Raw genomic sequence first — 12,371 nt, 5'->3', positions numbered from 1 at the left:
CTGCGGCGAGAGGGGCTAAAAACTTAGGCGAGAGGGGCTAAAAACTGTGGCAAGAGGGCAAAAATTTACGGCGAGAGGGCATGAATTTTTGGCGCAAGAATTTAAATTGGCAGTTAGTCTTTTTAATTTAGTTGCTAATTAAATAAGTAAATTCTTTAGCATATGCAAACAACTTAGTATCTCCTCGAAAACATGACAAATTTATTTATCTAGTGCATTTTTATAAATCTTGTTGTTTCGTTTGCTTCGGTATAAAAGGCATCTTCGGGTGCTTTCGGGTGCGCTCGTTGCGCTTCGGGCGGGTATAAAAAGGCATGCACACGTTTTTTTTTTCGTTCGTCATGGTGGAAAATTCGAGGAAAGCGTACGTATGCGCAAAGAAAGAGCGAAGAAGATAAAGTTAAATATTGATTAAAATTTCTGCTAAAAAAAAAAATGATATATATATATATATATGTAATTATATATTGTAAATGTCTTTAATTTAAGTGATACAAATCAAATATATATATATATGAATATATATGTGTAACGTTTAATATTTTAATACGCGTCAAAGTACAACGAGTGCACACAAAGAAACAACAAATAGAAAACGGAGTACTTTGCGAAAACAACAACAACAATACACATACTCAAAAAATTGTAAAACTAACGATTAAAAACGCTGCAAAATAGACGGTGGTGTACATAAAAGTTGTACAAAAATCGGTATCAGTTGAAAGTGTGATTTTTTTGAGCCTTTGTCTGTAAGTGAAGAGAAAGCTTTAAGCAAAATTACATATAAAAAAATAAATAAAAATAAAGCCAGTCGCCATTTTGAAAGTGATTTTACAAATACATACACACAACACACGTACACATACACAAGCTAAAAGATCCCCCCGCCCCCCGAAACATCAACGAAAAATAATACAACAAAACAACAGTTTCAATCATTTTTTAACGTGAAAATTTGAAAACACAACTTTTTAATCAAAACCGCGATAAAAATTAAATCATAATCACCCATAAAAGTGGCAAGAATAAGAGGAAAAAAACACCCCCCGCCAGCTGCAAAACGCAATCAATAAAAACTGCGACACACAAACTACACAAACGAGTGAACGAGACAACTATAGTGTAGCATCAACGTACGTGTGAAAAGGTCTACAGCTGAAAAGTAAGTCGCAATTGTATGCGTGTGCTATTAAGAATGTGTGCGTGCGTCCGTGTGTGTTTTCAATTCATTAATTCAGGTATTTTTCTAGCACATTGCAAGAGAGGAACCGAAAGGGGGTAAAGTCTTCTATTGAGTGGTTTTTGACGGGTATACACAGAAACGTTAACGTATACATATGTACATATGTATGTATCTATGCATATTTTTTGACGTAAATAGAACACAGACACACACATTTACAATTAGCCACAGGTAACCGCTACAATAAAGACAGTTAGACGCCTTCTTTTGTCAATTGCATAAAAGTAAAAAGTCTTTTTCATCTTTCATTAAACATTGTGTTTTCAAGGTGGCAGATGGAGTGACTAAGCGTACGGTTCATTGCCAGTCTCTTCTATAGTCAAAATAACCTTAAATTTCTATGCCGCATAGGTCGAGTAGGGTCATTTCTGATATGCATATTTCCTATAACATTTTTGAAAATGAAGGGCATTTCAGCTAATTAGAATTCAGTTTTTTTTTTTTTTATTTTTATTATTATTGATCAAGCGTTTTATTCTTGCTTTCCTCTAGGACCCCAGCCGAGGCTTTGAAAGCAGCGGAATAGATGAGAATTGGCAAAACTAAGAGGAGCTAAGGAGAACAGAAAAGAGATAAATCAAACAGACTGATAAACAATACATAACGTTAAAGGTTAAACTATATAAAAGGTAAATAAAAGCTGTAAATAAAACAAAGAGAAACACAAACCGGACGCAGCTACGTGCTCAAACGCCCGTCGAACATCTCCGCCGCCCTTCGTTCGTTAAAGATTGGAAGAAAGTGCAAGAGTAAAGAAGAAGGAAAAGGAGATAACAACCAAAGAGATACAACACATAAACGACGACGACGACGAGAGCATTTTAGTTTTGAAAATTTGAGTAAGAGGCGGCCTTCCCCCTCCCTCTCCAACCCTACTACCCTCCACGACCGAGTTTGGTTTCGATTTATAGAAATTTGATTTAAGTGCGTGTGATATTTAACGTTAAGCATTAATTTAGCGGAATAACCAAAAACAAAAAAGCAAAAAAAAATAAGCAGAAATTTTATCAGAGAAGCGGAGAAAGAAAGAGAACGAGAACGAAAACATCTTTAGAGAAAGAAGAAAGTGACGAAGAAATTACTATGACATACTCGCACAATAGCGTTAGGAACAACATCAAAATGACAACAGCATCAGCAACCAAGTCAATACGTTTGAAAAAGGGAGCGAGTGAATCCCCCCCGCCTCCACCAGCAACCACATCAGCATCCGCACCAGCAACACCTTTGGTAACAACTGCACATTCCAACAGTATTGCCAGCAGTACAAATTTCACCAACTCCAATCACCACTCATCATCATCGCCCACAAACTGCCCCAGTTTCGGCAGCAACTCTTCCTCCATGCAGACGCCGAACAATCGTCAGCGACAGCAACAACAACAACAACAACAACAGCAGCAGCTATCCCAGTCGGCAGGTGCTCAGCGCAGCCGCCAGCAGCGTCAGTCGCCCCAACAAAACATCGGCGGAGGCGGCGGTGGAGGATTCTTTTTGCCAACAATAACAACAACACCAGAAGGACAGGCGGTGGTCGTTCTCCTCCACAGTCGCCTCCTATGGCAATTTTGGTGCGTCAATCGCCGGCTAGTATTCTGGGCGGTGGCTTCTCGCCGGCTTTAGTGGCCAGCAGCAACTCCGCCCGGAAGCAGCGCCGGAGTCCCCCCCTAACTCCCTTCAGTGGTGGCAAGATCTCGCCTCAGCAACAACTCATACCCACCGCATTGACGCATTTCGCGGGTAGCAAATGCTTCGATGCACCAGCTCCTACGGCCTTGCCTAAGCCGCCGCAACACTGGACTTCGTCTGGTGGCAGCTTGCTGACAAAGTCCGAAGAGAAATTGGTGGCCAGCAGTGCTGGTCTTTGCTTGCAGCGTGGTTTTGTCATGCGCACGGGCTTCAGCACCGGCGAAAAGGCCGCCACTAAATTCCACTTGGGACGCTCATCGAAACGCAATCTGATGGATGAATACGATACGCACAATCTGAAACTGTTGCTCAACGTGCAGTCGTAACGCAAAAGGTGCAGAAGTTGTTAAACAATACGAAAAAATACAAGCAAACTGTGGCGAATGAAACTGCGAACTGATTAAGGAGGACCCAGAACCCGTCAATATGAACAGAAAAAAAAAAACAAGATACAAAAAAACCAAACAAAAAAAAAACTAAAAAACAAAAACAAAATAAGAAAAATATAAAAAATGCAAAACTAAAAACGAAAAAAAAAACAAAAAAAAAAAGGAAAACATTTCAACTGAAAAATTTGAACTTTTTTAAAACAAAACAAAATACAAAAAAAAAAAAAAAGAAAACTAAAATGTTTGTGATCTCAAATGTGTATCATAAAACAACTAAAATTGAGAAGCTACAACAACAAAAGAAGTAAATTTTCAAGAAAACATTTAAAGAAAAAAACCAACAAAAGAAAATCAACTATAAGAAAAAAGTGCAAAATTCCCCAAGGCAAATTACAGTCACCGCTCCCTCCCAGGAAAAACCCATCCTCTAATCCTTCCTTCCTTTCTCCTATAAAACTTCAACTATACAAACTTCAATATGCAAACTTTAAAACAAAAGAAAAGAGAAAAATTGAGGCCAATCGAGATCGAGAGCGATGCAAGAAACTTATAAACTAAATAAAAAAAAAAAAAAAACTACCACCAGGGATCCATTCCGAAACGAATATCGGTTTCAGTTGCACTTGCAGTTCCAGATCCGGTTGCGGTGCCGGTACGAATCCCTGCTACAAATCTAAAACAAGAATTCTATTCTATGTATAACGGATACTTCACAACTGAACATTGTTTTAAACGTGATACGCAAATAGACTTGAAAATTTAATTAATAAGTAAAATTATAAATGTAATATTTATGAGTAAAACAAAACAAAAATAGACGCTAGAAGCGCAACATAAGTACAGTTTATGTTTATCCAAAAGCGGACAAAATGTGCAACGTACCTTAAATGTTGATAAAGAAAATAATGAAAAACAAAAAAAACAAATTAAACAATTGATAAAGCAAGCAGCACATAGACGGACAGCCGAAGGAGTATATTATAAAACAATAAATAACCAAATAAAAAATAATACACACAAAATGATGATCCTAACAAGATCAATAATAATGAACATATAATGAAGCTGATGACGACGATGATATTGATGATACACCCACCAAATCACAAAAGACTAATTCAACAAGAACTCAACGACAAACTCGACTAAAAACAAAAAATGTGGCCGCAGTTGCCGCCGCAGCGTAAAATGCATTCAACTTACCCGCAATTAGGCAAACAACAGCAACAAACAAAATACAAAAAAGAGAGAAGTGGAAAAGCAATTCAAATTCATTCGATTTCAATTTTAAATACCTTTAAGATGATTATATATACCATACATATGCAAGAATCATTTTGTAACTTTTGATCCACACACGTAGATACTTCCATTACTTTTAGTTTAAAACGGAGCTATCCTTACACACACACACACACACACACATAGAGACACATATACAGAGTCACCCAAATACACAATTACACACACACATGCATATTAAATAGCTTTAAAAACAAAAACACGACGAAAACGATAAAAATTGTAATTTTAAAACATTCTTGAATTGTATATAGAAAAAGAGAAGAGACAATTTTGTGAATTAAGAAGAACATGCTTTAATTTGTTAAGTTAAAAGTGTAAAAACAAAAAATCCATACGAAAAATACGAATTGTAAACAATTTTTGTAAAACACAACATGTTAAGAAAAAAAAAACGGAGAAAAAGGGTGCAAACATTTTTTATTTATTTTAAATATATTTGATCTTGCATCTCTGGAAAATAAAGCTAAAAGAAAGAAATAAATGGAATTTCGTTATACTGCAATATCATGCTAATATCGTGCTAGCTCAAGAAAAATGAATGCAATTTAAGTTAATCGAATATTGTCGAGGGCTTTTCTAGTATCGGAGAGCTATTGAGATCCAAAAAATAAAACAGAAAACACAAAAAAAGGAAATTGCAACGATAATAGCATGATAAATCGGTATAACGATATATCGTTAATAATCTTACTTTTATAGAAAGAAAAAACTAAAACTTAATTCGTTAAATAATGACGCTCAATTACAAAAAAAAAATTAAAAAAGAAAAAAACAAACAAAGATGTAAAAGTAAAAACGAGAGCAAGAAGGAAACACTTAAACCCAGTACCTTATTTTCATTATTAGCATTACTTATTAATTGTTAATATTAATATGTATGTAAATTATTTAAGCAATCCCGCCCACCATCATTACCCCATTATCCTGGAACATCCCTTCAGGCTCCAAAGTTATTTGTATTTTGCGTTGAGTGAGCAAACGCAGCGTGAGTTTTGTTGTTACGTGTTTGCCAAGTGAATTGGCCCCAAGTGATAAGCCAAACAAAGAAAAACAACAAAAAACAGAAAAATGAGAAAAGCAATGAAAATAATAATGGAAAGCAGGAAAGTCAGCCCCTGGAAAAATTCAAATTTAGAAGAAACACCCATACCAATTGAGTTTATGTTTTATTTTACCCCACACACACTCACTCGATTGATTGGATGATAGTTTATAATGTTGAAAAGCCAAAAAAGTCATGCACTATTTAGGTTTACTTGAGCCAGTTGTCATATATACATATATATATATTGGTAGCTTTAAAGCTTGTATCTTCAAGTTGCACCCATACTTCATAATATACTACTACTTAGAGTATTTAATCCAAGGGATGCAGGGTGCAAGGGGAGCAGTGCTCCCGCCTGTGCCCTTCATCTCCAAAAGAAGAACAACCAAACCTTCCTCCTCCTAATCCCGAAGAAGAAACGAAGGCAAGAGGGAACTCTGAACTTGTCGCGCAGAATTTTGCATTTTTTTTTTTTTTTTTTGTAAGATATAAGCAAATACAAATTTGTTACTTGACACATCATCAGTTTATAAGCAAACAAAATGAACCATTTTTTTTATGAACAGGCCAAATTTCAGCGATCCATTTTCTAAAGGAAAACGGTCGGAGTCATTTGCAAACCGCCTCTTCTTCCGTCCATTCAAAGGCTTGAATAAGTTTTTCTAACACCAATCAGTACAAATTCATTTCTCTTACCATGTTGCCAGAGCTCTAGCCAAACAACATAGAGCGCTAAGGTCCAACACAATTAAGCCCTTGTCTGGACCCCGGAAGTGTCGGGGCGCTGGATGATTTCACACCATACTAATCCCAATGAAAATGTGATCCTTGGATAATTCTCTTTAAATATTAAACGACACGACGAAAAACAACACTTTTTTTGTATTGGAGTTCGAATATTATTTCACTAAGCCCAAAACTTTCGTCGTTTTATTTTAAATATTACTATAAAAAAATTAGAATTTTTTTTTAATTTCTTCATTGATCTAATTTACACTTTAATTTGCAATTTTTTGTGATACTTTGCTATATTTTTAAATCTGGTAATATACCCATATAGAAGTATATACAAATTGAAAACTGAAAAAAGAAAAGAAAACAAAAACCCCTAAAAAAACCTCCCCTACACCACACACACACACACACACACACATACATATATACATCCACAGAGAATAATTGTAAATGGACCATATTGAAAATGTGACTACGAATTGAAAAATGTTTGTGAATTATGAAAAAGAATAAAATAAGAGAAACAATTTATAAAAGCAATATTGAAATTGTGGTAAATTCAAGTCAACTTGTAACATTTGAGAAAAAAAACCAAAAAGAAAAGATAAAAAATCAAACAACCAACCATCCTACAAAACAATAGAAAAATAAACAATTGTACACGGCTTTTATAAAGTAATTTATTAAAGCTTTGTATAATTACCAAAAAAAAACCCTAAAATTTTTGTTTTTATTTGTTAGTTGTTTTCCTTGTCTCTTTTATTTTTTATACCCTTGGCGAACTTTTATCTTTCCTAGTTTGTTCAAACAAACCAAAAAGACATATGAATCTGCAATGGTATAAAAACAACGCCATGGCCGTGGTCAACCGTCTTTTAGTTTTTATTTTAGATGATGGAAAACTACCCGAGGAGATAATTGGCATAATCAGACGACATTCTCTCGCCGTCTAGTGATTGTTCTTCTCACATGTTCCCAGAGGCTTTTATTTGCGACACAATTTTTTAAGCACTGAGAGGCACAAACAAAACTCGCTGTGCTGGCAAAAACTGAGGCCATATAAACAAACAAATACTATAATATAGACTACTTGGCAACAAAAACTAAAAGAGCCAATATGTAAAACAAAAAACCGAATATTGTAGAGCGAAATGCAATTTACTGTTGAAGAACAAAGACACAACAGACACAAATACAAGTCATTGTGAGTTTCCGAAATGTACACTAAAAGTTATAACGGAAAAGAACAGAGCATATTTAATATAATCCACTTGTAGATCAGAAAACACTAAAAAATCAATTAACAATCTAAGCCAACAAACAAATGACAGTAAAAGAATCAATGTAAACGCCTTACCTAATCATAAAATAAATCCTAATCTCCCCATAGTCCAAGCCCAAACATCCCATATCCATATCCACATCCTAAACCCCAAAGTAATGACCAAAGAGATAAACAAATTTTCAATGGTATCCAATGCAATGGACGCAACGTTCAGAAGGACGTATCTGGATCCGAAACTGCCGAACACCACAACTAATGAAGATGAAGATATTATATATTCCTATACATACATCGTTTCATTTCATTCGGTAAGTGGGTAAGTCCCATAGAATGAGTCATTTGATCAAAAATACATAGAGCTACTCGTAAGTTCGTGCTGCTACTAGATCTCTCTAGAGTTAAATGGAAATAACATTCAAAGATAGACACATTTGTATGTATGTTAGACCTTGCATCACCTAAGTCAACGACAAAGGTTTTATACACAGGCCGATCGGTCGGAGTGTGTCGCAAATGAAAACATAAAACTGGCTGGGTTTGTTATGTCAGGGCTCCTACTTTGATATATGTACCCTACAGCATTTCCCCACTTATAAACATACATACATAGTTTACTATACAATAACAGTATTTTCTATCCTATTTTTAAAGGCAGAAAATGTTTATCCGCTCAGTTCAATACATTGAAGTCTTTGTAAGGCAAACTCTTTAGTTCTTTCTTTATTGAATAAACCTCTTTAAGTTTTTCGGTACAGGGTATGAAAAACTGGCTTCGGTCGACTTGCTCTGCGTCTCAAAAGGTAGACAAACCTGTGTAGATACAAAGTTTTACAAATGTTACTATGGACAATATTTTTGTTAATTTACAGTTGAGAACAGAGAAATCTTGAAATACGTATTTTGAGTGATTTCAGGCCATCTCCATATAGACACACATCCACAAAGACACGATAATATGTGTGTATGTAGAAGCGTTCAAAAAGCGTAAACAAATTTGTTTTGCCATTGCCTATTCCTTCTGTCGTTCGTTTTTATTTTTATTACGCGCTGCTTTTGTGTTAGTAGCTAACGCTAATTTCAAAACAACAAAACAAATCAGCAAAGGCAAAGCTTGTGTTTATCCCCTTTCCCCCATCCCCTCCACACCAACAACACCCGTAAAGCCCCCAGTTCCACCCTCGACCAGCGTCACGTCCGCCAAGATTATCGCGAGTTTTAGATTTAAAAACTTAATTAGGGTCGCCCACAAAGAGATACCCTCGAGTTTATAAAAAGCCATGGAATTTCAAAAGGTAAATTTGGATTATACAAATCTTTTTAAATCCTGTCAGTTCTGGGAAACGAAAGATAAAAGACGAATGCATGTACATATATGTATATGTACATACATAGGTATACGGATAATACAGAATACCCTTTATAAAGAGTACAGGGTATTAAAAATTACTGAACCAAAACAAGACAAGGCAAAAAGAGACTGTGCTTCCACGCAACGAAAGATACACAATGTGTTTGTATGTATCTACTATCTGTTTGTATGTATGAATGTATCTGTATCTACACCACACGCGGTCGTTTCTCTCGCATTTACAAGTTTTGTGCGTTGGTCTTTATACGTTTTTCTTGTATGTGTATGTATATCTGTATATCATATCTGTGCGTGTGCAAAGTACGCACATACTCAACAAAAACAAAATAACAAATACATACATACATACGTATAAAAATAAAAATCGTATACGAAACTTGAAAATATACCCACGCAAGCATTTATGTACAGACATATGTATGTATGTACTTACATAGTACATACATATGTATATACTACGTATGTACATCTGTATGTGTACATAGTATCTACATAAGGGTGACATGAAACATCTCGTGGATGAATTTAATTATTTCAAAAATATTGCCCAAACAAACGCTTTGCCCATACTAATTCAAGTTAGTTGCAGTCAATTTTTTAATAAAACTTGCTAAAAACAGAGAAGAATATTAAACCTAAAGGAGTTTAGATTGAAGTTCACAGAATTTGAATAATATAAAGTACATTTATTTGTACGTGTCTATACATATTCACCATATGTCAACGATTTTCTGGTTCGTTTTTTTGGTTTTCTTTTCCTTTTTTTTATGGAAAAATTCATTTCTGCTGCGCAATTTCTACTTGGACTTATTCCCTTATTTTTATAAGTTTTTGCTGTTAGCTTTTTCACTCATATTCCCAAAACAAATACCAGAAAATGTACATATGTACATATGTACATATAAACATTGTTGATAGCATTCACATCTTATCGTTTTGTGGTATATATACATACATATGTATGTACATACATATATAGAAACATAAATACATCCATATGTACATACATATGTACATATGTACCTAGGAAAAAAAATAAACGCGTGCACACAACAAATTACACTCACAATTTTGGATTGGTTTTAACCCTTGAGAATAGCCAAAAGTGAAACTGTCTCGTAGCGGAAACAAAACAATCAAGAACAATAACAATGAGGTGAGTCATGGAATTAATATGCATAAACTATTTGAAGACATGTATGTATGTATGTATACAATAAACACGTGAGTTTGAAATAGTTAAATTACTTATGTATATTATTAATTCTATCAATCCATTATTTTTTTATAATTTGAATTCATTAAAAAATTTATTTCTAATTATCACGCAGTGGGAAGACTGATTAAGATCAGTTGCATTATGACTTGCTGATTGTCTCTCTGGCGGTTATCGACAAGTCGACTGATACTCCCATTCAAAATGAAATATAGTAGACTCTTATCGGTCAAACCACTTGATAGTAAGTGCCGAGTTCTATCTCCCAGCTGACCCTAGGCGATGTGATAGGCTTTGGATTCACAATATTGTGGTGTGATCTGTTCATCTTTAGTCTTTTGGTTTGCAGTCTCAGAGTAAGATGTCCCTTCTAGTAGCAATTTGCCTGATCTTAGCTACTGCCGCTTGCTCTATTGTTCAGGCACGTGTGGGGGAATCTCTTGCTGGAAAATAAGCCAATTTCACGTTCAAGTTTCTTACAGGCCAATGTGTTGTTTCACTTTTCACTGGATTTTCATGTGAAGCAGCCTCAGAATGGGAAACTCATCAACAAGACCATCATAGTAGAAGACAATCGAATGTCCCTGGCGAACGACAATGAGGAGGAATCAACGAGTGCTCCAAAATGGACAACAGAAGAAAACGAATACAACGTGGTAGCAGTGGAAATGTTGGAAAAAACGCGATCATCTATCCAACAGTTGAATTCAGAGCTTGCTCCCCTTGTGGGCAGAAGCAACGATTTGGCTGTCCGACTTAAGCAGAGCATACGATATGCCAATGAGGTGAACGCATCTCTAGAGAACCGCGAACGCAATTTAGCCCAGCATGTGGAGATGCTTCGGAAGTATGTCAATCTGGTCAATAGTCTTAGAGAACCTTCTCCAATGGGCGGCGTGCGAAGCCTGGAATATGTCCTAATTAAATTGGCAGTGGAAAAGTACGATCTGTTGGCCAGACAGCAGGAAGTCAACGAATACTTGCAACGAATTGAAACAGTGTGGAATGAGTACAAAAATACGCAGGTGGTTCTGTTAGAGAACTCAACCTGAGCGAGGATTTCGCTTTAGATTTACTGTTCTAGATATGTACTACACATACATATATACATATGTATGTAGGTAAATACATAAGTAAGAAAACAAAAGAAACAATTAAAATACAAACAAAAAACTAAAAATCCTCTAAGAACTTCCTGCCTATTCTTTGGCATCGGTTCCACTGGAACGCTCAACATTGTTACAGGTACAGCAGGGGTTGGCATAAAATCCCCCTCTCCACGGGTTCTTTCTTCTGTTCGGGAAAATACGTTACACACTCTGGGAATCCATGATGAGGGCGATGCGTCCCTATTAACAAGGATGCAGGTAGCCTGAAACCAAAGAACAGCTGCCAGGGACCGTTGCGTTACTAAATGCCTACAAAATAAGGGTACCGACCATTCCGTCGAGATGCTTGACTTGAATTCCCAAAAACCCTACAACAGGAAAACAACCACCATGTAAATGCACTTAAGTACATATGGATGAATTGGAATGGGGACACTTTAAATATATTTGAAACCGACACATGTGGGCGGTTTGGTTTCCAAAGTATGTAATCAGTTTAAAGAGAGTACAAATTATTGTAGTTTTTGATCCAGAAATCGAATCGTGAAGACTATCTAAATGTGCTTTAGCCAGAAGATCGCGTGTTTTTCCATAGTTTATTTTGTAATACTTTCTTGCTAAGGTTTGGGCAGATACAGCCGTTTTTCACTATGTTTTCTAGGTCCTTATAGAGGCCGGAGCGCAATATATTCATCAGAATTTAGCATACACATTTATTTTCCTTATATGCTTTTTCACAAAAAAAAACCTCTATGTAGAAATCACATTTTTTCTTACGTATACATATATGAAACCATATATTGGTAAATAAGAGAGACAACAAGGTAAATGCAGACAAAGACAGGTTTCCTCTCTTTATTTTTTTGAACCGACACCGAAACTGGTCCAACGGCTTTGGACCTACACAAAAAAAAGACCAATAGCTGATGTGAAATTTCGTCAGTTTGTACCTTTGGTATGTTATTTGCAGCATAAAACTTATCACA

The 12,371-nt window shown here is 35.6% G+C and overlaps 2 protein-coding genes across 2 annotated transcripts; both read left to right on the top strand.

Moving 5' to 3' along the window:
• The first annotated feature begins 364 nt into the window (after positions 1–364).
• Positions 365–6,946, top strand: aqz (aaquetzalli). Its single transcript, XM_068299324.1, is given in 3 exon segments — positions 365–1,162; positions 1,736–2,732; positions 2,735–6,946. Coding segments are annotated over 2 exon segments (930 nt in total). The 5' UTR covers positions 365–1,162; positions 1,736–2,326; the 3' UTR covers positions 3,259–6,946.
• Positions 6,947–10,472: 3,526 nt separating this feature from the next.
• LOC137584085 (uncharacterized) lies at positions 10,473–11,467 on the top strand. The gene is made up of 2 exons (XM_068299330.1): positions 10,473–10,697; positions 10,759–11,467. The coding sequence occupies exons 1-2, from the start codon at positions 10,638–10,640 to the stop codon at positions 11,326–11,328; spliced, it is 630 nt and encodes a 209-aa protein (XP_068155431.1). The 5' UTR covers positions 10,473–10,637; the 3' UTR covers positions 11,329–11,467.
• The last annotated feature ends 904 nt before the right edge of the window (positions 11,468–12,371 follow it).

This window comes from Drosophila tropicalis, unplaced genomic scaffold (genome assembly GCF_018151085.1).
Source record: "Drosophila tropicalis isolate 14030-0801.00 unplaced genomic scaffold, ASM1815108v1 contig_878, whole genome shotgun sequence".
Classification (NCBI taxonomy): domain Eukaryota; kingdom Metazoa; phylum Arthropoda; class Insecta; order Diptera; family Drosophilidae; genus Drosophila; species Drosophila tropicalis.
Note: the sequence above shows the minus strand (reverse complement) of the source record. Positions and strands in the feature narration are given on the sequence as shown.

Excerpts from the sequence above, each read along its gene's own strand:
- LOC137584085 (XM_068299330.1), top strand. The coding sequence starts at position 10,638 with ATGTCCCTTCTAGTAGCAATTTGCCTGATCTTAGCTACTGCCGCTTGC. Across the intron at positions 10,698-10,758 it reads CCGCTTGCTCTATTGTTCAG|GCCAATGTGTTGTTTCACTT; the intron begins GCACGTGTGGGG and ends AGTTTCTTACAG.